Genomic DNA, 26,782 nt, shown 5'->3' on the forward strand with positions numbered 1-26,782 from the left:
TAGTGAGAGACACTTTCACTTCTTTGTTTAGTTCTTAGTATTTCTGCTGGGAAATGAATTTAGTGTTGACCTAGATAAGTCAGGGCCCAGTATATTAAATAATACAATATTCCAGTATTAGTTAGTCTAAGTCTGTGACCTCGTAGAACTGACCCACTGTATGTGAAATAACAAACCTTATGGGGTCCCCCAGGTCTCTATACTTGGTCTGTTCCTTTTCCCCCCCTCTACCGAATCTCTTTGCCCAAAATAGCCGATCTACAAGCTCACAACAGGTCGCAGTACTTGTGCATTCACCCCCAGAATAGGGATGCTGGATTTCATTTGGTTAAATAGGATTTGCATGGCTTGCATGGCTTGACGTGTCAAGGAGGAAGTGGCTATAGAGTTGTATTTGAAAGTGTTTCTATGTGTGTCATCACCACATGATGGAATGTCTGCAACGCTGTGCTCACTTCCATAGAATGCACCACAATGCTCCGATTGTCTGCTCAAGTTCAATAACAAAACCACTGGATGAGTTTCAACCCTTTTAAATCCAGTATCTATTGTCATTTTTCAGCCGTTTGTCAGCCAAATGTTATCCCACTTGTAAAATAACACCAATATTCTATCACTTCTGAGTTTATATGGGTTCTTCCTGATAGCACAATCATTCTCGTCATTCAAACCAAACAGGTGGGCGAGCTAACTGTATTAGTACGAGTTTGAATCTGACTGGGTCTATTAAATTCATCCGTCATCATGTCACCGCTGTACAATTCCCAGAGTAAGACAAGATGGCAGCTGCTACGAAACACAGTGGGGTAGAAATGGCAGCCACTTCTGCTTCATTATGTTGCTGTTGTGGGCCTGGGCCTGGGCAGGTAGTCTTGGTATTGGAACAATAAGCTATGTGTGCATTAATGGGCATCATGTGTTATTGTGGTATATTTTTAGATTGCTGACTTTCATTCTGAAAAGAATAGAGATACAAAATAGATATTTGACCACATACTATACAAAAAAAGTAGCGTCTGTTACAGTTGCACATGTTCTCCAAAAGGTGGCAGTCACGCTCTCCTGCTGGCCTAGCAAGTTCCCTTTTCCAGGCTGCTGCAAACTGTGAGACAAGATGTGGAATAACAGAGTAGACTTTAACCTTTTTTTAAGGGAGGCCGTCCTAACTTGCCGCCCTTGCCAAATTGTAGTTCTGCATGGCAGCTCAAAAAGTTAAAGTAGTTAAGAGTGGATTTAATAGTAAGTGTCGGAGCAGATTCAGATGTGGGTCTGTATTATACACGTCTCGATAAGTGTGTGTGTGCCGCACGCTCGAATGTGTGCATACGTGCCTGGCTCTTGTAACACCAGTCCATTTTCTCTCTCATAAGGGTATGAAGGGATTATGTAAAAGTGTGCATAATTTTAACCTCTGAGGAATTGATCCGATGTTCTCATCTAGAGTGACTTGCATTTGATTGAACGGCTGGGGGTTCAATGCCTTTGCTCAAGGACACTTTGGCAGGGTCTTTGGGTGGGCCTAAGTGATGATATACGCATCATCTCTCTGTATCGGTTTGTGATATTACAGTAATGACTATAGACCAACTTCCAAGCCCCAAACATGTCACATAATATTTGCATCACTTGTCCAGAGAGACTTGCAAAGAGGTGGAAGGGGGGATATTGAGCAACATGCTGAATCTAGTGCAGCAATTGATTAATCTGTCTAATGGGTTTTGTTGATTATTCCATTAATTATTCCATTAATTTGAACCATAAAATGACAGTAGAAGGTTATAGAACCCAAACAAACATCTCAAAATTGCTGATTGTGTATTAACCATCACTCAAAACCTAACTTAACAAAGAAAAGATTATACACATTGAAGTTGTAAATAAGTAATTCAATTATCAAAGTTAAATTTGATACATCTTCTATTGAGCGATTAGTGGATTATTCAATGAATTGTCTTACCCTTAGTGTGTGTTGTATAGCGTCTCAATGTAATGTTTCAAGGGTGAATCTTCCTCTAGAAGATTCTAAAGTCATGTATTATTCCTATGACTTATATATAGTTCAGTATAACTTTGAACATGAACATCTCTCCTCTAAAGCCTGAAACAAGAGGCCCCTATACACTTAGAATTCTGGAGGTGAGCTGATGCACTGATAACGGTCAAGGTGGATCTGACAGGAAAACAGCCACATGTTCTAGTTCAGAACTCGCAGCAGTGCATTGATGCAGCTCATTTGAGTGTAAACGTCCAAAACAAATGGTTCCGTTCCAGCTTCGTCCCGTTTTGTGATCATTGCAGATGATGTGCTGCTGTGATAAGTGATGAGGAGGAGGAGGAGGATGATGATGACGAGTGGTAGTGATGACAAAGATGAAGGCAGGGTGTGTGAAATATAGGACGAGTCTATTAACCCCATGTGACAGGCTCACTAGCCATGACGGATTGCCCCGTCTCTATTTCACCAAACCGTGTGTGTGTGTGTGTGTACTACAGGCTGCCCCGTCTCTATTTCACCAAACCGTGTGTGTTTGAGAGAGAGGCAGGCAGGACAGCACTACAGGCTAAATTAAGACTGAAGTCTTTAAGTGTTTGGTAATTTGGGACATGTTACATGACCCATGTCTCTTTCTTTCTTTCGCACGCACGCACGCACGCACGCATGTATTAAGACAAAATATTTATTTATGCTGGTGAAAGTGGATATGAAGTGTGATATGAAATTAAAGTAGAGGTGGGCATAGATTAATTTTTTTAATCTAGATTAATCTATCTGCAATCCTGGAGTTAATCTAGATTAATCTAGATTAAAATGGCTCATTTGAAGTCTGCCGAAGGCATTCAAAATATGTGTGTTCTAGGGATGCACCGATGGGATTTTGGCCGATATCGATATCCGATATGATATATTGCTGTTATGACCGATAACCGATATAACCGATGTCGATATGATCGATAAAAAAAACAGTTTTATCCAGTCTGAAAAACATGTGTAAACACTGCATTTGAAAAAGCAATCCCTGTTTATTCCAAATTATTTTATATTATCATCTGGATAATCCCCAGAGCAAAAAACATAATGTGTCAACTGCAAAAAGTACCAGTGACAGCAGCTTAGAAAGAAACTTGGCAAATATCATTGATATTGAATAATTGAATAAAAAGTTTGGGCCCCAATACTGACCCCTGGGAGACGCCCAAATGATTTGAGCTGTATTTGCCCAGCTTCACAAACTGTTGATGTCTGTCCAAATAACTTTGTTTTAATCCAGTCTACTGCAATGCCTCTAATACCAATTTTCTCCAGTTTGTTTATTAATATGGTGTGATAGATAGTGTCAAAAGCTTTTTTGGGGTAAATTAATATTCCAATTGCAACTGTGACTCTTTAAATGGATTCCATCAATGCCTGAGATGTTGATCTGTTAGTTCTAAAACCATATTGACTCTCTGAGAGTAGGCTACATTACATTTTTCCAAAAAATAATCTAGTCTGCTATTGAAAAGTTTCTCCAGTAGGCCTATCATTGAAAATTGTGAACAATTGGTTCCATTTGGACACTGAATTTACAGACCCATAAGGGTCCATTTGGTTTGTACACTCCGAGTTACAGACCCATAAGGACCCACTTTTAGAACCACTGTCCTACACTGTGTGTGTGTGTGTGTGTGTGTGTGTGTGTGTGTGTGTGTGTGTGTGTGTGTGTGTGTGTGTGTGTGTGTGTGTGTGTGTGTGTGTGTGTGTGTGTGTGTGTGTGTGTGTGTGTGTGTGTGCGTGTGCACCCGCACGCTTAGCATACATTTGTTTGTTGTTGTTAGCATGTAGCACTCAGTAGCATGCTCTATAGCAACAAGTATTACCAAACATCGCCCAACTACTGCTATGTTTGTTCATCAACACGGTAGCGGAGGCTCTGCTTTTGTCCAATGACCACTTTAATAAGCTTTGCTGGGCTTACAGACCTGAAGCAAATGAATTAACGAGTGGAGCAACACGCTCGCACCGACACATTCACAGCCTCTCTCTGTCTGAGTGAAATGAATGAGAGGCAGTGCGCAGCGCACGTCTGTACCATAGACTGTATAAATGAGATGGACAAACCCCCTCCGCTGCTTTCTACAGACCGAAAACGAAGCCTTTGCTGCAAGACTGTAGGTCCGCCATCTTTCAATACGCGTCAGAATGAGTTCAGACCATTATTGGTTGGGTAACTTGTCAATCAAGAGCGGGGGGCGGGGAATGAATGCTATTGGTTGTGTAGCGTGTCAATCAAATCATCCCGCCCCTCCTAGAGAATAGCCTACTTTATCGTCAATTTTATAATAAATAGAACCATAATTTAGCAAAACGCATATCCTGATGATTGAAAGGAGACTTTAAACTAGCGACTGGAAGCATATAGAATTTATGACAATTTTTATTACAGTAAGAAAATCTAGTCTAAAGTTTGTCAAAAAACCCATTCACTTGCGCTAAAATAAATTCTTTCTGAACTCACAGGTCGGCGCAGGGTAAAACAGCGCCACTCTGGCCATTTTGTCGGCCTCATCGTAAATATCTCAGCCTTGCCCCTTGGTCTGTACACCATGTGAAACCCGACACCTATCCCCCCCCCACACACACACACACACACACACACACACACACACACACACACACACACACGCATTGCAGTCACACACAGACACAGAGTAATTCGCCCAGCTACATCAGCTAATGTTTTGGCTCCCAGACCCAACTTTGAGAATAGATTAACGGCGGTATTTTTTTTTTATCGCACGATAAGAGTCCGCGTTAACTTAGCCCGGTAACGGCGTTAACGGCCCGGCCTTAAATTAAAGCTTACCATAAACACAGTAAGCATTGTTTAGTCATAATCACTGGCTGTCTTCCACCCTATTCAATGGCTTTTGGGGAGAAACAAAGCTACTCACAGCTGGCCCTCTTTCAAAAAGCCTCGTTCACCTACTTCAGTGTAAAGTCCTGCAAGAAGTAATAATACTTTGCATTTCTGCATGATCAAATCGATATCTAAGAGTGCATCAAAGGCTTTAAAAGCAGCCCACTCTGGTATCATGGTAAAGTATAAAGTTTATTAAATGTATTAACAGCAAACTGAAGATGATGGGCAATGTTGATGATAAATGATGGGGGGGAGGGGTCCCCCCAGATGACAGTGAAGTGACAATTTAATGACTTTTAAGACCTTTTCAACTTTCACTGCCATAGGACGACTTTGCCATTTTTTTCCCCAAAGGCCCAGACTGCCAAGTACGACTTTGACAACATTTTGTGTTTTTTAAAAGAAATAAATAAAGAAAAATGTATATATATATATTTTAATTTTGCACACAGAACCAGGAGATAACCTGATCCAAAGATTTACTGCTCCATTCATTTCCTGGTTAAAGTGTTTGGGAAATCGCCTGTATCTCGGCTCCTGTGTTTTACTATGTATTTTTGGCAAGACGTGCTATTTTCAACGGCGTATATAACAAGCGAACGTGAACTTGAAAGGGTAAGAAAATCGAAACATTGCTGGCAGTGGATGATTGATAGATTTATTTATTCTGGCAGTGAATGAGTTATTACCTGAACATTAAAAAGACCTTATTACGGCATCAAAAGTAATCAACAAACTATACTTTAAAATCTTGTCAAACACAACATAGCGTGAGTCGTTGTGAGCTTGTAGATCTGCTATTTTCACAATGTTCATTACATTCCAAGTGCTTGTCAGGGTGGGGGTGGGTCCCCAGTTCAAATATGATTCTTTTTTGGAGTCGCGGCCTGAAAAGGTTCAGGACCACTGGTGTAGCGTAGCATGAAACTAGTGTATTGTGACACCTCTAATGCCTGTATGTGTCTTTGTTTATTAGGTTAGGATTTAGCATGAGGTCATGTGAATCTAGGTTTTCTGCCTTTCAGTCGACTAGTCTGTACTCTGTGTGTGTGTGTGTGTGTGTGTGTGTGTGTGTGTGTGTGTGTGTGTGCGCGCGCGCGCACTCCTGCACATGCTTGCTAATGTGCGCTCCACTGCTTTGCGCCTCAATGACTTTTGTGCAAATCCAGCTCTTGCTATTGAAACGGTTGTATGAATTACTAACTTGATAATGATATTCATTTTAATCTTCTTATCTCTCTTTTGTTTGTGCTCTGTCTGTATCTCTGGCATACAGCCGTGTGTAAATCCTCCATACCCCCCCCCCCCCTGCTTAATAAACTCTCCCACTTGTCACCTTATCTCCATCTCTACCATACCATTTGCTGCTTTCATTCTCTCCTCTCCTTGCCTCTATCTTCTCTCATTTAATTTACATATTTTAATAATTTTTTATTATGAATGAGTTAATTTTGAACTCATTCAGTGCCAATGACGTCACCGACGTCATAAAATAAATAAATATATATAGCCTATGTTTTAATTATTATGATTATTATTATTTTTTGAAAAAAAAATGTTCAGAACCCAAGATATCATGATTTGAAGATTTGCTGCTCCATTCACTTCTTGTTTGACTTCTTACTGAAAAAGGCTGTATCTCGGCTCCTGAGCACATTTTTTTTTTTACAATGTATTTTTGGCCTTGGCACAGGGATGATAAAGCCAGAATAAGTTTGGCACTGAATGAGTTAAAGCCAGATGTAGTATACTTAGTTGCATGCAGGTGTCGTGCATAGAATATAGCCAAATCGACATGCATCACAACATGTTGTGAGCTTGTAGATCTAATATAATGTAAACACTAGTAGACTACATACAGTAGATACTGTAGATCTTTACTGATCCGTGTGGGGAAGTTCAGGTGTCCGAGCAGCGTCAGCAGCAATGAAATACAGGGGACTTACAGGTAAGACTAGGGATAAATCCATGCCGAACATTGTGGGACTGCAGTCACAAGAAGTTGGTATATTAGCAGCTTAGTTAGAAAAGCCTCTTTCTAGACAGGCACACGCGTCCGTCAGTGGTGTAAAGTAACTAAGTACATTTACTCAAGTACTGTACTTAAGTACAATTTTGAGGTACTTTTACTTTACTGGAATATTTCCAATTGTCTATACTTTTACTTCTACTCCACTACATCTCAGAGGCAAATATTGTACTTTAACTCCACTACAATTATTTGAAAACTTTAGTTGGTAGTTACTTTAGAGATATAAATGATTACATTATAAAACATACATTAACCACTTTAGTCCTATTGTATACATAGGCTATTTGAAAATAGCCGATCTACAAGCTCACAACGCGTCGCGCTTTGTAGATCTGCTATTTTCAAACTTTTCAGTACTTCTACCTTTGGTACGTTAAGTACATTTTGATACCAATACTTTTGTACTTTTACTCAAGTAAATGTTGAACACCTGACTTTTACTTGTAACAGAGTACTTCTATATTGCAGTATTGATACTTTTACTTAAGTAAAAAAATTGAGTACTTGTTCCACCACTGGCGTCCGTGCACACAGTCTCTCACACACACACACACACACACACACACACACACACACACACACACACACACACACGCAGTTATAGGAGAAAGGGTCAAGGAGGACGAGGATCTAACTGAAGTGTGAAAGACGTGATTTAGGATAGTCACCTGGAGAAGAGAGGAGACTGAAAGGACGAGTAGAAGCAAATGACCAATCAATGAAGATTGATTGAAAAGAGGAGAGGAAGTGAAAAAAGGCAGAGGTGATGTGCAGTACATCACAAGATGAGGTGAAAGGGTGATGAGAGGTTTAACTTACTTATCTAGCTTTAGATAGACGTATAAGAAAGAAACGTGTGTGTGTGTGTGTGGTGTATAGAAGGCTGATCAATGACGGACGGCAGGAAAATGGAGATGAGCAAGAGATAGAGGATGATGGAGAGATGTGGGAGATAAAGGGAGATAGTGATTAAGAGATAGAGAGAGGGGGAGATAGAGATGGGCGGAGACAGCAATAAGATGAAGGGAGATAGAGGGAGGGAGGAAGATGGAGGGGGAGGGAGGAAGATGGAGGGATATAGAGATTGAGAGAGATATACGTAGCTGGAGTTAGAGATGGAGTGAGATGGAGAGATGACAAGATATAGAGATGAAGAGTTGAAGAGATAGAGAGAGAGCGCACGGAGGCCTTTTAACTATTGATCCCATTTAATAATCCTTAACCACTCCCCTGAGGGCACTTCTCTCTCTCTCTATCTATCTCTCTCTCTCTCTCTGACTCTTGTTCACTCGCTCTATTACTGTTTTTCTATTGCTATTGCTCACCCACTCTCTGGCTTTTAGTCCTGGAATCTTAACCCTTTAAGACCTGGAATCTGTGTCATTTTTAGATTTGAGCTAAAAAGCATTATTTTGCACTTTGGGCTATTCAAAAATAGCAGATCTACAAGCTCGTAGCGCGGCACCGAGTGCCGCGCTACGAGCTTGTAGATCTGCTATTTTTGAAAATTCGTGAAAATGTGTGCAAATCTTTGAATATATTATATATTTTTAAAGCAAACATTTTTAACTCAAATCTTTGCTTCTGGGGGGTCCCTGGAACAAAATATTTTGACTGGGGTCTGCGGCCAAATGCATATAATTTTGGGGGTCCTTGACATGAAAAAGATTGAGCACCACTAGATATATAAACATACGTTTTTCAGAAAACTGTTGGGATTTAGGAGACATGTAGAATCGGCTTCAGGTCTCATTAAGCTTCTGTATGTCAGTCTTTCCCTTTTTGTCTCTCTTTCTCTGGCTCTCTCTCTCTCTGTCCTAGAATGCCAAGTTTGTCAGTTTGTTTCTGTCCTCCACCGGTCTTTCTTTGACTGTCTCTCTCCCTCCTTCTGTCTTCCATCCCATTTTTATTTCTATCAACTCATAATCTCAGACCATAGAGTATGGTCGTTGCTGTCCGGCAGGAACCAGCTAACTCCATTTTGGCGCTTTTGCATTTTTTTCTCCATAAATCAGTGCTATCGAACGCCCTTTCCATCTGTGTGTTGGTAAAAAAAAACATTGAACCAATGAAAAGTATTAAAAAGTGCTTCTGACAAAACCAGCTCCATTGGATCCTCAAACTTTCTGCTAAACCAGGTACAGTAAGTCCAAAAAAAGGGGGGTGGAGTTAGCTGGTTTTGCTGACTCCAGGCTCCACCTCCATTCAGCTGTTCTTATCAATGATGAACAAAACCTCCTAACTCCACTTTTTGTTTTGTTTTTTTTAGGGGTGTCCGATATTATCGGCCTCCCGATATTATCGGCCGATATTAGCATAAAAATTGATATCGGGAAAATATCGGTATCGGTTTTTGAAAAAAAAAAAATTTTTTTTTTTTTTTTTTTTTTTTTTTTGCTTTATAAATAAGTTACAGGAGTTCTTACTGTATATGGTGTGTGTGATATGAAATTTGAGCTTACCCTAATCACAATAATCCCCGCATATATCGGTATCGGTTGATATCGGTATCGGTAATTAAGAGTTGGACAATATCGGTATATCGGTTATCGGTAAAAAAGCCAATATCGGACAACCCTAGTTTTTTTCATTTCCTGAAAAATGAACATTTTGGAGTTAGCTGGTTTCTGCCAGACAGCACAGATGTATAAACCCCCCCCCCCCCCCCCCCCCATTTCAATAAAGTTGCTCACCCAGCGCATGAAGCACCTGAAAGTACCCTCTTCTGAAGTTTGCGGTCATAGAGCAGGTGCTCTATGTTCTATCGCGTTTCAGGCGATAGAGGCATGCAAGTAGCGTTTTTAAATGCGGAAGTCCTGCAATACCAGATGTGGCCACCAGGATATGGCGGCTTCAGAAATACCCCACGTTTAAATTGTAGTGAGAGAGAGTGTAATCTGACACCACTGTTTTACAATTAATCAGAGAGACACCCGCACCACACACAGACCAATACATACAGAGACCACAATAAATACATCTGATTAAGGCCAAAAGAACAACTATAAACTCGGGAGTGCATACACTGGAACATAGTATTGTTCATACAAATAACACACACACACACACACACACACACACACACACACACACACACACACACACACACACACACACACACCTCCTTACCCAATTGTTCATGTCTGTCGTCCTGTTTATGACACGTTGTTTTGGAGTCAGTTTGAAAATGTCAGGCAGGTTCTGATTTATTTTGCATCTGCCACATGTCAGCGAAATTAATATACGTGTCATAAGTCTGACCCATGCTATCACTCACCCACCACACACACACACACACGTTGCACTAGCAATTAAACCATTGCTTCAGGAGACCCCAAGCTAAATGATTTACTGTTGATATGATTTCTATTTATGGGATAAGGGTCCACATTCAGAGTTAACCCATTGAGACCTGGAACTGTCTCATTTTTAGATTTGAGCTAAAAAGCATGATTTTACACTTTGGGCTATTCAAAAATAGCAGATATACAAGCTCATAGCGTGGCACCGAGTGCCGCGCTACGAGCTTGTAGATCTGCTATTTTTGAAAAATCGTGAAAATGTGTGCAAATCTTTGAATATATATATTTTTAAAGCGAACATTTTTAACTCAAATCTTTGCATCTGGGGGTCCCTGGAACAAGATATTTTGATGGGGGTCCGTGGCCAAATACATATCATTTTGGGGGTCCTTGACATGAAAAAGATTGGGCACCACTGATGTAGAAACATACGTTTTTCAGAAAACTGTTGAGATTTAGGAGACATGTAGAATCAGCTTCAGGTCTAAATGGGTTAAATATCCCATATGCGAGTATTAAATCAGTATTTCAACTGATTTAACAGATATTAACTCTTTAACTGCCAGAGTACATAGTGTAATGGTGTCTCCCCACTGCCAGCGAAAACGAGCGATTTTACTGTACCTTTGAAAAATCATGGAATATTATCCTCACGGAGATCGCCTCGCACGGGGATCTCGAGAGTCCCGGGAAAACAAAATCTGTTGCACAGCTGTGTTGAATGTGCCTTGTTTTTCCCATAAAGCAAGAGGAACGGAGATATAGGCATTTTCCCACAGGAAATGAACAGGAAGTAAACAAGACGTTTTTTTTTCCTGTTTTTCTTTTCTTTTTATGCCTTTATTTAGAGACGGATAGTGAAAGTAGGCTGACAGGAAATGGGGAGAGAGATGGGGGGGGGGGGGGGGGGCTGACATGCTGTAAAGGTCGTCGGGAACGGGAGTCGAACCCGCGACACGCTGTCAGGCTGGCATTGCAGACTAGGGTGCCTGGACTGTCATGCTACGGCCGTTTTTTTTTTAACTTCCGGGTCAATTCCGGGTCTGTCGTCATCTGGCAGTGAAAGCATCATTCATAGGGTAGCAAACAGCGCCATCTGGTGGAAAAATGTCATCATTCTCGTCGTTAGCAGGCTGCACCTTGGCATAATTTGACGAGAAATCTAGTCGTTGGCAGGCAAAGAGTTAAACATGTCTATGGGAATTTACAATGGGAGAAAAAAAACGTGACCCGGGTAGGCTGCATTAATTACGTCAGACTTGGGTGCTGTGTTGGCTAGGCGTCAGTGACTCTCTCTCTCTCCTCATTCTGCTTAGCACTTTGATGGTTAAATACCTCAAACCTTATACGCTCTAGCCTCATTGGTAGTTTCATTTCTCTGTCCTTGACACACACACACACACACACACACACACACACACACACACACACACACACACACACACACTTTAGATTGAGTGTGTACTTGTGTAGAAGAGCATTGAATGTTATTTTGTGTTATGAATATGTCACAGGCTCTGATTAAAGCAATGGTTCATAAACTTTTTACTGCAGCACCCGGCTCTCTCTCTCTAACACACACACACACACACACACACACACACACACACACACACACACACACACACACACACACACACACACACACACACACACACACACACTAAACAAAGTCGTTGGCATTTCCTAATTTCTGGGGTGATGTTAACTTCTCTGTAGAACCTTTTTAGTTCTGTTGATTTGTATGTACGTAGCGCTCCACCAGCGTGCGTGTGAGTGTGAGTGTGTGTGTGTGTGTGTGTGTGTGTGTGGTGTGGTGTGCCCGTAGGCGTGCGTGTGTGTCAGGCACCTCTCTGGCTCTGTGTGGAATAATAGTGTGCTCAGATCTTTGGACAGAGTGAACAATACTTAATAGAGCCATGATGATAAGCATTAAAACCACTGGACCTGAAAGAAAACGTGAAGAGACTGTTAATTATAGAGAGAGAGAGAGAGAGAGAGGACAAAGGCAAAGGGGCCAGTAGAGTAGAAGAGCATGGAGTAAAAGGAGATCAAAGCACTGTATGATTATGAGGTACACACACACACACACACACACACACACACACACACACACACACACACACACACACACACACACACACACACACACACACACACACACACACACACACACACACACAATAGGAGAAGGAGGGGACATTTTTGCTCTTTGGTTGTGTTGTGAAAACCTCCACACACACACACACACACACACACACACACACACACACACACACACACACACACACACACACACACACACACACACACACACACACACACAGCCATTAGAATAATCCTACTATTACTGGACCTCATCATAAGGTACACTGACTCAATAATCACTTTTTTGTTCAGACTAGTTTTGATTGGACAGTGGCACTCTGCAGCCAAACATAATAATTCAAATGTAATTAAAAAAAGAAAGAAATGTAGCTGTTGTGTTAATGTCAGTATTGCTGTTTTTCCTCTGTGTGTGTGTGTGTGTGTGTGTGTGTGTGTGTGTGTGTGTGAGCAACAAATCATGGTTGAAAAACATTTTTAACCAATCACTTCATTTTGGCATTTGGCCGGTCATGCGAGTCAAATAAATGAGTATAATCTACGCAATGACCAATCGGTTAGGAATCCTTACAAATTCTACTGAGAATTAGCCTGTCTGCCCAGTTTCAAAACACTCCGAATCTTGAATGAATGTATGAATTTCACCTGACTTATGGGCTTCGACGCACTCTCCAGTCTACCGGCAACTCCCCTTTTGAATTTCATTGTTCTCTTCAACTGCATTGAAGCCAGAACTCAGGTGTTTGGTATTTAGGTGATAAAACTTTTCTTTTGCGTTTCTTCCAGTATCCTCCTGCAGAGAGACTACAGCTTCCTGCGGGACATCAATGTGTGGAGCAACTTCGTCACCATCGGGGTGTACTCCTCCACCCTCTCTGCTGCCATGAGCAACCTGATTGGGGCCTCGCGCATCCTGTACGCCCTGGCGAGGGATGATATCTTTGGTGGGTTGTCTGGGTACACATCGACACGATAATGTGTTAACTCTAGGAGTTTAAACCGTTAACCCATTAAGACCTGGAACTGTGTCATTTTTAGATTTGAGCTAAAAAGCATTATTTTACACTTTGGGCTATTCAAAAATAGCAGATCTACAAGCTCATAGCGCGGCACTCGGTGCCACGCTATGAGCTTGTAGATCTGCTATTTTTGAAAAATCGTGAAAATATGTGCAAATCTTTGAATATATATATTTTTTTAAAGCGAACATTTTTTACTCAAATCTTTGCTTCTGGGGGGTCCCTGGAACAAAATATTTTGATGGGGGTCCGCAGCCAAATACATATAATTTTGGGGGTCCTTGACATGAAAAAGATTGAGCACCACTGATGTAGAAACGTACGTTTTTTCAGAAAACTGTTGAGATTTAGTAGTGATAATTAATCTGTTGACAGTCTTACATTTTAGTTATCTACTCATTGGTTAAGCAATGTATGGTGTAAACATTTCCAATATGCACCATTTACGATTTACGAAATTGTGAGTGCTTGTCTTTGTTCTGTTAATCAAAATGTAATGTTTTTGTGTGTCCAGGCAACGTGTGACGAGCATTTAAAATAGTTTTGTCACCATACTTTACTGAAATTTGGTGGTTTAAATTAATCATAGATTCATTGAATATTCAACAGATAAATCACAGTTAATTGCTGCTCTTCTAACCAGTACTGATGTGCTGGCCAACACACATTTATAGTCAAAAGACCTTGGATACAACAACAGCGTTCAGGACAGCAGCAGAAACACGTTTCTGAGCCTTCCTCAGGACACAGCACATTACTGACTGATGATTACGCTGGCTTTGTCAGTCATACATTTCTGCTTCCAGATGAAGAACAACAATGTTAACCTTTTAAATGACTCACCATTTAGTCCACATTAATGACCAGAAATTGCCAAACAACATTTGTATAATGGCTGGCTTAATTGCTGAGCATTGTGCATGTTAAGATGGGCACTTAATTAAAGAAAAATGAAACAATAATTTACAATTACAGGCATTTAGCAGACACTTAGCCACAAAGTGTAAGTGTAAATGGCATAAACCCTAGTCAACAAACAACCGGGTAAATGTACATGTAAGAGTGTATGAGTGCAAAGAAAACAATTAGGCTACGTGCTACAAATTAACTAGGACACCATGTAAACATCAAGCATAGCATCTGTCCAAAATATGGTAGCTAATAACATCTAGAATAATGTAACATGTGATTAACTCTTTGACTGCCGTCGACGCGTTATCGAGTCAATTGCTAGTTTGTCCACTTGGCCGTCGACGCGCTGATAGCTTTTTCATTGTTTAATCTGTGATCGCGCTGTTCTGTGTATTTTTCACCATCAGTTTCGCTTTCTGTTTACTTCATCCGGATTCATTACATTACACTTTTATCCAAAGCGACTTACAATAAGTGCATTCAACATAGGTAGGGGACGAAACTACTCGTCACCAGAAGTCTTAAGTGCATTTCCTGCGCTCGTGCATTCATGACGCAGATTCCGTTTCCGGTTCTCTAGAAGCTTGAAAGTGTCATTTTAGGCCAGAATCGGGAAAAACATGTTTTTTCACACGGTATAAAAAACGAAAGGAGAGCTCCAGTTCTATTTTCTTTAGTCTGGATGACGAACAGTTATCGTCGTCGTGTATACCAACGATCTGAAGCCCGATCGTCGAGCGGCGAAAACGTCATATCCGGATATGACGTTTGGACTGTTTCAGCCTGTTTGTGGGGGGGGGGGGGGGGGGGTCGAGCAAGTGAGAGGTCGATCTGCTGCTCTCTGCTGGTCGGTCTGTCGTGTGTGTTTAAAACCGCAGCCAGACAAAAGATTTGAATGTAAATAACTAAATAACAACAAAAAAAAACACGAAACTCGCTGGCACTGGGAGAGTACTTCATGAAAATACTCTGGCAGTCAAAGAGTTAAGTAACATCTGCATTTAAAAAAATAAAATAGGCAACAATAAGTGCGCTCGGGGGTGAAGTGGAGTCTGAAGAGGTGAGATTTCGGACTGGGCTGTGTGTAACATCAAAACCATTTAAACACAAATGTATGGATTGAAATCCCCTTTTTTTCAGTGATGAAATAGGAAGCAACGCCCTGTCTCTCCTTGGTTTGGAGGTTTTGAGGAGGTTCAGGAACCATTATGGTCTACACTGAGTATGCAGCATAAACAGGCTGGGATCTTCATAAGAAATGTGACGACAAAAAAAAGCATTGAAATGACATGATGTGACCAGAGTTCATGTGTTTCAGTATAAAATGTCAATGAACCCCTGCCGTGGAACTAGGTAAAAGGGGGTATAATTATGAACAGTGTCCTAAACCTGCATTCTGATGGCCAGCAGACGTGGTAATTCCACTATTTCCAAAAATCTGTATGCTTCTATGGAAGCCGATGGGAAAATGACCCTACTTTGTTGAGAAGGAGAAGGTCGGCTTAATCGTCTTAATGCTCCCAACAATAATTATTTAATGAGCGGTAAAAAAAACGACAACGTTTTAGCCTCTGCGGCCTTTGTCAGATGTACTGAAATGACCCTACTACTCACAATCGTTCGTTTAAATCTAAATTATGGTCCCATTTTATTTAGAGTATAGAGAAATGGATGCTTTAGGGTGTGGCTACAATGTGATTGACAATTCGCTACCATAGAATACTACAGCGTTCAAGGATAGAGGTGTGTGTGTGTGTGTGTGTGTGTGTGTGTGTGTGTGTGTGTGTGTGTGTGTGTGTGTGTGTGTGTGTGTGTGTGTGTGTTTGTGTTTGTGTGTCAGTGGAGATAAATGGCTGTATTACTGGAGGTTCCTATGCAGTGTGCTCCGACAGAGCAGAGGAACACTACTCAGAAACACATATTCAGGGACCTCTGCACAACGCAGAGACAAAAGCGATTTCCCTTAGTCCCATTTGTGGCATCCCCTATGGCAGTGGTTCTCAGGGCGCGGGCCGGTGGCAACTGTGGACTCGCGCCGGCCCCTACTCGCGGATCTCTCTAATTCCCGGTCCAATTCTGCACACGGCTCACCTTGCCACAGACGAGTTTGGACGAGAATTTGTTTTCAGTGGTTGTCCACTAGATGGCGCTGTTAACTATAACCTAACCTATAGGATGATTCTTTCACTGATAGACTGAGAGAACGAGAGGAATCCATGGTCTCGAAGGGCGGATCCAAACCCAGGCGCCTGGAGCAAGGCGTGTCCTCCGATTGCTTCACCAATCTATGTCCCCGCCTCCCCTCCCCTCCCCCCTCCCCCCCCCCCGGTCTGTGCACGGAGCAGGCTGACGTCACCAAATTTAGAGCGACGCCCCTCTGCACTCTGGTTGGTTAGGAGTTAACAAGGTCCTAAGACCATTGTTCCTGCACCGTTCGCCCAGACGTTTTTCTTTTGAAACAAAAAAAAAGGCTGGGATTCCGAGGCTATTCACTGATGACGACAGACAAGGAAGTGACGTCATTTAAACAAATAGAAGGCCACTTTCTTGAGCATGAGCACATTTTAATCAACCCCCTTATTGGAATCACATCTTGAGAGGCCTCTATAGAGTGTATCTCCAAAAGCACATTCATTTTTTTTACGCATAAGGGGCACCACAAATGCTAAAAGTTGAACCAAATGTCCTGAGGTCTTGACAGCTGCAGCCCATGACTCGTTCTGGTTTTACATTTGTCTTCTCTGTGTACGCACTAATCCCTCTCTCCCTCCGTCACCTCTCTAGCCCCTTGTTCTCTCTCCGATCACCCCTTATCCTCTCAGAGTCTGTAATTTAATTATATTCATTCATCAAAGTGAAAGTTGGTGTTAAGTTGAATTGCTCTTCACCTCTGTCTCTCTGTGCCCCCTCTTACTCTCTCCTTTGCTGATTACCTCTATTCAAATTATTTCTCTCTCTCTCTCTCTCTCTCTCTCTCTCTCTCTCTCTCTCTCTCTCTCTCTCTGTCTCTGCGCCCCCTCCCCCGTCTTTGGTCAAGCAAAGTTAGATGGAGGGTTTAAAATTCTCTCTCTCTCTCTCTAGGTCAGGTGTTGACCCCAGCTAAGACGACATCTCACAGTGGCAACCCCTGGGTTTCTGTGTTGATTTCCTGGTTCCTTGTACAGGTAAGGAGACAGAGATGTTTTCTCACAATGACCTACTGTTGAGCACGGATCGGCCTTTTAGTTTTTTCTCTACAGTTGTCTTCTGAAGCGAAGGGGAAAAGTCAATTTGGGGGCAGGAAGCAAATAGTGGCAGAGGTGAGGAGGGTTAAAGCTGGAGGGGATGACACAAAGGAAAAACAGAAAGGAGAACAGGGGTCTTTGAGAACAAGTGTGTCTGACAATTCTGTCATTATCTTGAGGTGAGTGTTAAAGGCTAAACGCCTAGTCATTATTCACTCTCTCTCCCCCTTACGCTTCCTCTACTCATCCCTCGCTGATCCCCGGCAGCGGAGGAGTAATTAGAAGAAAATCGTTGGTCGGGCGGTCACAGTCATCAGAGATCATTGACATTCTCGTCCCCTTTCTCTCCTCTACATCTCTCTCTACCTTCTTGTCTTTGTCTATCTTTTCCTCCCTCTGCCTCTCTTTGTCTGTCTTTTCCTCCCTCTCCCTCTCTTTCTTTCTCTCTCTCCCTCCCTCCCACTTCCATCATTCCAATGATTCACCAATGACAAAAGTCTGATTGTTATACTTTTTTGACTTGGTTGGATGGAGTGATCGAAAAGACGCGGAGAGAGAGGCAAAGGAGAGGGAGGGCGTGTGCTGAGACTTTCAAAGGATTGTACTTGAAAAGAGAGAGAAAGTAACGGAAAGGCAGAGGTTGAAAAGAGAGGAGAGAAGGATAGATAGAGGAGTGGTGGAGATGAAGTGCAGATTGATGAGATGAAAAGAGCATTATGCAATACTTATCTTACACCTGATCATACTTGATCAAACTTGAACTTTGCATGTACAGTACTTTTGTAGTGTTTACACACACACACACACACACACACACACACACAAACACACACACACACACACACACACACACACACACACACACACACACACACACACACACACACACACACACACACACACAGTATTTTCAGCATTTGAACAAAGAATACATATCTATGTTCAAGACAGTACTTCACCGAAGAAATGGCTTTATTTCTATTGTTGACCAGTGATGTCTTTCAGTCACAGACAATTTTCGTTTGTAAAACATTCCTTAACGGTGAATGAAGAATTCAAAAATGGAGAAAAAACTTGATGAATGGAATTAATCCGAGACTCAAATTAACAAGAATAAGAAAAACTATGACACTCGTGACGTGCACGAGCAAAAAAACGTGCATGGGCCTGCCCGTAGGGTTCAACCGCAATTTGTGTGTAAATTGCTGCGTTCAACTGAACATGAACACTTTGGTGCCACGGTGGCACAATCTCAAACAAGTCCATGGTACAGGTAGTCGGGTCCATTTGAGATAATAGAGAGTCCAAGATGCTGAACAAAGAGCAGGACAGAAATTAGGCTATACGTCTCAGCTGAAGTAAACTACAGTACGTACTGAACGGGTACATTTACTGTCTGTGAGCAGGAGAGCTCTTAATTTCTCTTTCTGTTAAGCAGTGCGGATTTGATTGCCTCAATTGACTACACTGAACATCAGAAATGATTGCAAAATACCAAAAATAGCAGCAGTAACCAGTGGTGTGTTCTACCGTGTTACACCGTATACGCCGTATACAGTACTGATTTTTTGGGGGGAGAAGCGTGTACAGTCTACTAACCATTTCATCCATTGAAAACGCGCTAGCGTATCGTGCATGTCGTGCAGGGAATAATTATCGTATACCCTCCGACTGGTAGTAAGAGTTACACAACCCTAACTATAACTAATCCTAGCCTTTTCTATTTCTCGATGCATTTTCATTAGAACATATACCCATAGATACATTGACATACACACAGCCGTGTCATAAGCTATGACAGCAGTTGTCCACATTGGCCTGTGTCTGAGTTAATGACTAATTCATTCTCTTGTAGAGTAGGCTCCCCGGGTTGCTCTACAAGACGCACGCACGCACGCACGCACGCACGCACGCACGCACGCACGCACGCACGCACGCACGCACGCACGCACGCACGCACGCACACACACACACACACACACACACTCTACTTTGAGAGGTCAGAGATGCCCTCTCTTTTTATTTCTATTTTTTATCTTCATCTCATTATCGTCATCTCACACTATCTTAACCCATTAAGACCTGGAACTGTGTCATTTTTAGATTTGAGCTAAAAGCATTATTTTACACTTTGGCTATTTTTGAAAAATCGTGAAAATGTGTGCAAATCTTTGAATACTTATATTTTTAAAGCAAACATTTTTAACTCAAATCTTTGCTTCTGGGGGTCCCTGGAACAAAATATTTTGATGGGTTCCGCGGCCAAATACATATGGTTTTGGGGGTCCTTGACATGAAAAAGCACCACTGATATAGAAACATACGTTTTTCAGAATACTGTTGAGATTTAGGAGACATGTAGAATCGGCTTCTGGTCTTAATGGGTTAATTTTAATAAAGGTCCTGAGGCCCAACAACGGGGGATCCACTCAGTTGTTGGGACTGGGTGTGATTGAATTCTTAATAAAAGTCACAAGGTCTCATTTCACTTTTCTTTCAAGGTTTCGAAAACAAGGAATACGATTTTGGAAACGATGAATCTCATGTTTCTCTCTCTCTCTCTTTCTCTAGTTGGTGCTGTTTTCAGGGAAATTGAACACCATAGCCAGTATTGTGACCATATTCTTCCTGTTGGTTTATGCTGCTGTGGATTTGGCCTGTTTAGCCCTGGAATGGGCGAGTGCACCTAACTTCAGGTAACACACGCGAACACATTCACACACACACACACACACACACACACACACACACACACACACACACACACACACACACACACACACACACACACACAGAGAGTATAGTATTATTCTGTCTCATTCAATCTGTTTTTCTCTCTTCTTTCTCTTCTCATTCTTATCTGCTGTCATGTCCTTCCCCTTGCTTCTCATTTTCTGGTCTAATGAAAGGTTTGACAATGCAGTGTTTTTTTCCTGCGTGTGCCAGCTGAGCACTGCCCTAGCGACTAGTGTGTTAATTGAAAGACATAAAACTGGCCGCTGCTCATCACAAATTATCTGCACCCAAACAGACATTTTGAAATTGCTTCATATGTTCTTTTCATTGGAACAATGTAACAAAAGTAATCACATTTTGGTAAAGTTCTAAAACACTTGTACATAATACATCACTAAACTATGGAAGCCAGTTTCAGCCACGGCATGAAATGAAAAACCAGACCAAAGTGGTTTCAACTGACCGTAGTTTTTTTCCACCCTTAGAACCCTGTTTTCTCACTAGTGGGGTTACATTTATTATATGTAATAATTATATTTAATGGCAGGGTGTATAGTTAATGAAAGAGGCGCTAAAAAAGGGGCGTCAAACTCCTTCCTTGTTCTTGTACTGTATGTTTATTATAATCTATACTATAATTTACCAAATGTGTGTGTGTGTGTGTGTGTGTGTGTGTGTCTGTCACTCTGTCCCAGGCATAACTCAGAAAGCACTCGACAGTGTGTGTCTCATATGACCCCGAGGCGTGTAGTGCCGAATGGCTATATAATAACAATAACAGAGGAATATATCAAATACATTTTTTAAAGACATGTCATTGTAATTTCTGAGCTCAGTTGACAGCCTTAGAAGTGAAGCAATTTAATCCTGATACAATAACACTAATTTCTATCTATCCGCATGTAGATTTATCAGAGCAATTTGTAGAATTGTCATCGCAGTTTGATTTGTAATCATCTGGAACTTCTTTAATGCATGGTTATCTGTTGGACAGATTGCTTCTGCCGTTTGCGTGCCATGAAATGTCTCTGATGTTACATTTTTAATGTCAGCCAGTGTAAAAAATCAGTACTTCTAATTTGTAGCTTCGTCCACATTAAGGACACATCAATCACACCCAGTTCATTCCAGGACAGACCTCGATATTAACACATTCACTGCCAGGGGTTTTCTAAAACAGGCTGTAGCTTCTGCCAGCATTTTTAAGCATTCTAATGAATCTTTCAAGAACCACAGAATATTTATCTCCAGTATACCCTGATGGTTGCTAATCATGGAGGGAATATTCCGTTTTTGCAAATACACCCCTGGAGTGCCATACACATAATATTCCTTTTTTTCCACAAGAGGGCGCTCACCCCATAAACTCAAGGCTTCACGGGGTGTATACTTGATAGAAAATAAGTAATTTGTTTGGGTGAACTACTCCTTTAATGCCAGACCCCAGGATGTAAGATTATATTCAGTTGGTTTGCCGCTGGATATTTCTCAGCATAACGGACAGTAAATGAATATCTGTGTTCACATCTAGGAAAGCTTCAACCCATGATCTGTGTACCACTCCAGGCATTACATGCCTTTCTCAGGGGCTGTTTTCTCTGTCAATCCCCGCTGTTGGCCCTGCGGAGGGTGTAGTCTACCATGGGCCTCCTCCGATTCAGTTCAATACTGCAACAATAGTTGTTGTTGAGGTATTGGCCAAGTACATTTGCACATACTGTACCTGGAGTTTGTCCTCTGCATTTGAAGCATCTTAACTATTAGGAGCAGTGGCAGCTATAGGCTCTATGCACAGTAGCCATATTGGAAAGAAATTGGGCCTCTTCTTACTTCCTTCACAGGTGTTACCAATGATACTAAAGAAGGCTCTGTTCCATTCTGGTCAGGGTGCTGATATCGTGCATGTTGGCTCACTAGAAACACTCCATTTTGGTTCCCAAATGGCCCCTTATGGTGGGTGTGTAACTCTGAGAGTGTACAAATGGAACCAAATGAACCCGTAAGGGTCCATTTGGTTCCATTTGTACACTCTCAGAGTTATGGGCGTCCTTGAAAATAAGACAACCACTATACCACACTAAATGGAACAGAGCCTTAATTAGTATTATTGGTGTCACCTGTGAAGGAAGTAAGGAAGGGGCCCAATTAATTCCCAATATTTCTGCTGTGCATAGAGCCTATTAAACGACACCAGGGGAGCAGTTGGGGTTCAGAGTCTTGCTCAAGGACAATTTGACACTAAGCCAGAAGGAGCTGGGGGATCAAACCCTCCAGTTCCCAAATGCCCGCTCAACCTCCTAAGCCACCTACCACCCCAACAAAATCAATTTAATCTGGAACAAGGGATTCTGAACCTCCTCCCAGAGGGCAGTAGCTGATGCTCAGCGTGTAGAACATAGGATGGGTCAGTAGCTATCCTACTGGCTTGCCTTAGGGTAGCCAGTTCGTAATTGGCCTGCACGGATGGATGCTGCCTTATGACTGCAATAACCTTCCGTGGAGTCTGCCTCAGTCGGACCAGGTTGGACTTAAGTTGCACGGAGAGGATTCCAAACCACGCTGTGATGCCATATCTGATAAGGCTCTCTTAGACTGCCTGATAAAAGACTCGGATAAAAACTTCATCAAAGCCATGCAGTGGCGTACCCACTGTAGAGGAAGGGCAGGCGGTCGCCTGCCCAACTAAGATCTCGCCTCCCCAAATAACCCGAAAAGGTGTCATTGGGTGCTTAATGTCCTCAAAGTCACGCATCCAACAAGCTTTGAACTGAGCAGATTGGACCTTCTGTTCCAGAGATAATGGCCAAACCATCTTGAACACGGACACTTTCGCCGGTTTTCGATCGCCGATTTTCCATTGAGTTGAAATTTCTTTTTTTGGGGGTAATAAAGGGGGGGGGGTGAAAAATCTCGCCTGCCCTAAATGTAAATCCTGGGGACGCCACTGAAGCCATGCACTCTAATTTGACACAGTTATGGTTTAAACCGCTACAGAGACTGTCCACATCGCTCACCAACACCAAGTTATTTGTACTAGACCTATGTGACTGCCCGTCGGAAAAGAACGATGCTAATAGTATGCATGCCCCACCCTGTTATGCAATACCTGTTATACCCTTTGTCCAGGGACGTCACGGGCTCTCAGAAGGTGGGGGGGATGGACTTTCGGTGGACTATACCCCTTATTTTACACTTTGGCTATTCAAAAATAGCAGATATGAGCTTGTAGATCTGCTATTTTTGAAAAATCGTGAAAAACATTTGTAACTGTCAAATGTAAACACATTTTGTATTTTCAAAATTCAGGGTGATTATGCACCTCGGCTCCGCCTCGGTGCATAATCACCCTGTCGGGCTTCAAATTTCAATAATGACCACCTCCCCATGCATTATCCCTTGCTTATGTTCTATGAGTTCTCTCTCCTTGGATGAAATTGGTATCCCAACCTTAAATTCTTTTTTTCTGTACACTGAAGAGCTGGAGAGACCAGGAAATGTTACTGCACACTCTAAAACAATCAATACTACGATTAGTATCGGAATATAGAATATAATACTCTATAGACCAATTATTTGTTTACTAACATTGAGCCTGGACGCACAGGTGATTGTTTCACGCAATCAATTCCCAACCTGTTTCGGGGTGCACTGGTTTCAGCACACCCCAACCCCCTCTTGTGTGTGTTGGCTAGTGAGACGCGTCCTAACGAGACCTGATATAATGGGTTTCGTTGCGCGCATACTGGCTGCACGCAGCCAGTATGACGTCGTCTGTTAAGGGGTCTATAATATCGCTTACACCGCCTTTAATATTATTGAAAATTTGTGTTTGGTGGCACTTCATGTTTATGTTTCTTTACTGCTGGATCATGTAACTTGGCTTTATTCTTTACTGCATGGCATGCCATTGCTTGAGTGTCTTTTTTTTATGGACAGTCAGTATCCTTATTCATGTCTGAGCATGTCGGTGGCACTTGTAGTTGTTATTTTTAATAAAAACTACTTCAGGTTTACCTTTTAGTAGCGTGTTCTGTGTTTGCCTGTATCTGAGTTGCGTGGCTGCGCTTATAAGAGAAGGCACACACATATTTAAGTACAGCAGTACATCGAATTAAAAACGCCAAATGGATGAGATACAAGGCTTGTTCCCATTTATTGTTGAAATTCTTTATAGCCCCTTGAGATGTAGCATCTCGTTTTAGAGGGGATCCTAGGTACATGATACACTTTATAGACATTTCCCCCCCCAAAAAAAAAAAAACAGAGGGGGAAACAAAACATTAAACAACAAAAAGCAAGTACAACAACCAATTCAACAAACAATATCAGATATGACAAAACAAGTAGACAACAAGACAGATGACAGGATACACAACAGAACAGAACAGGACAGACAGACAGGACAAACACATAAAACAACAGAACATGTAAAGCATAAAAATGGAACATTAAGTCAACACAGACAGATCAATATCGTGAATGTCAGTATATTTAGAGTGATTAATAGAGGTTATATGACAATGTTATAGTTATTAATTAGTTATAGACATGTACGTACATACACTCTCAAAATAAGAAGACAGCGTATTTTTGAACAGATAAAAAGATTAAATGGAACGAATATTTGCCGGTAGGTTATTCCAATCTGAAGGAGCTTTAAACATAAAGGCTTTCTTGGCTGTTGCTTTTGAAAAAGTGGGAACAGTAAAGTAGAATTGGCTGGAATGCCTCAAGAGATTATTGGAGGAGAATTGATCCATGTATTGTTTTAGATATTGTGGGTATTTGAAATGAATACATTTGAAGATAAATTGTAACCAGTGGCGCTGTCTTCTTACAGTGGGAGAGTTGTGGTCCACCATTGGCTAGTGCTGGAGCTAGGGGCCCGTGCAGGGCTGTAACGTGGGCACTGCCAATTGCGTTAAAATAACCCAGCCGAGCCACAGGGCACTGCTCGGGTCTTTATGGTGGTGGTAGAGTGTTTTGCTCAAGGTCATTTTTTATGTCAGAGGAACGCAACATACAGTACAGTACAGCCTCTTCCACCCCGTTCAGCTTGTGATAGTTCACTTAGTGAATATTAACCCATTAAGACCTGAGGCGATTCTTAAAAAAAATCTAAATCTCAACAGTTTTTTGAAAAAAATCTGGAAAATATTTTTTCAAGATTTTTCAAAAATAGCGGATCTACAAGCTCGTAGCGCGGCACTCGGTGCCACGCTATGAGCTTGTAGATCTGCTATTTTTGAATAGCCCAAAGAAATCTTAAAATGAGACGCAGATGCGTCCCCGGTCTTAATGGGTTAAAAGAGTGAGAGTAATGCAGGCCATGCAATCCATCACACATAACATAATTCTCATGAATAAACATAACTGCTTTCAGGCAACAAAACTCGGTCCTAAGCTATTGCATGCAAACTAAATTAATCCTCATAATGAGAGCAATTATGGCAATTCACTCAACCACGGCAACGAAAATTCCTCCACCGTTTTGTTTTGTGTTTGAGGGGCATGGTGACCATTCTGCTGTCGTATTTATACTTCATGTTTAGGTTTGTAATTGATATAAAACCTTTATCGTTAAAATATTAACGATGTATAAGTTCTCATCCTTGTGTGTGTGTGTGCGCGTGTGCTCTGAATAAGCTCTGTGCAGAGTTATCGCAGTGCTTGACCGCTGCCGAAGGGTACAGGGCGAAAGTTTGCCAAAAAATAAATTCCTATATTGCCTCTCTCATTGGCCCAGGAAGCCGTGGCCCGGCGCTGATAAGGTTGCCGGTTGGCTGGCTGTCCGGCTGCCTCAGGGGCACTTCCTCCTCCCACAAGTTTTTAATTCTATTAGCCCGTCTATGCTGTGTCGTTCCATTGCCAGTTTCTTTGTTTGATCGGCCAGTCTGTTTCTTTTTCTCTAATTCCGTTCTCTCTGTTTGTTTTTTGCCCATTCCTCCATCCCTCCCTCCCTCTCTCACACATTCTCTCCTGCATCTCTTTCCAGGCGAAAGGAATTAAAAGCCATTTAGCGCCGTCTCTCCCCCAGAGAACTGCTCTGTAATTAGCATAACTAATTTAGCAGAAATATTTCCCTTTCCCCTACATTTGGCACATGGCTGTTTTTCTGTTGAGGTGGAGGGGGTGGGGTGGGGTGGGGGGTAAAATTATAACGTAGCGCAAGAGATGTCTACTTGTTAACTCTCTCTAACTGTGTGTGTGTGTTTGTGTGTTTGTGTGTGTGTGTGTGTGTGTGTGTGTGTGTGTGTGTGTGTGTGTGTGTGTGTGTGTGTGTGTGTGTGTGTGTGTGTGTGTGTGTGTGTGTGTGATAGAGTGGGAGAGTGAAGGTATGTGATTCGGAAAATGGGTTGTATGTGTGTGTTGTGCACCTAATTCAAGCTGTTTGATTGTGTGTGTGTGTGTGCGTGCTTGGCGAGGCTGCTGCGTTATCAGTGGTGGTTCCAGTTGTCCAGAATGTCCTCCAGGGAGTGCTGTGTGTTCCACTGCCCACAGTCCACAGGCTCTGAACTGTTGGTCTAGTGGCTTAGGCACACACACACAC

General features: G+C 41.9%; 1 protein-coding gene across 2 annotated transcripts in view; it reads left to right on the forward strand.

Moving 5' to 3' along the window:
* The window catches only part of LOC311050743 (solute carrier family 12 member 9), a 58,833-nt gene that overhangs the window by 18,336 nt on the left and 13,715 nt on the right, over positions 1-26,782 (forward strand). For both annotated transcript variants that reach the window (XM_084064880.1, XM_084064881.1), the window contains exons 8-10: positions 13,128-13,285; positions 17,354-17,436; positions 20,068-20,192. In XM_084064880.1, coding sequence (XP_083921006.1) covers positions 13,128-13,285; positions 17,354-17,436; positions 20,068-20,192 — 366 coding nt within the window. The remainder of the gene's footprint in view (positions 1-13,127; positions 13,286-17,353; positions 17,437-20,067; positions 20,193-26,782) is intronic.

The sequence above is a fragment of the Gymnoscopelus microlampas genome (assembly GCF_963454915.1).
Source record: "Gymnoscopelus microlampas genome assembly, chromosome: 8".
Taxonomy (NCBI): Eukaryota; Metazoa; Chordata; class Actinopteri; order Myctophiformes; family Myctophidae; genus Gymnoscopelus; species Gymnoscopelus microlampas.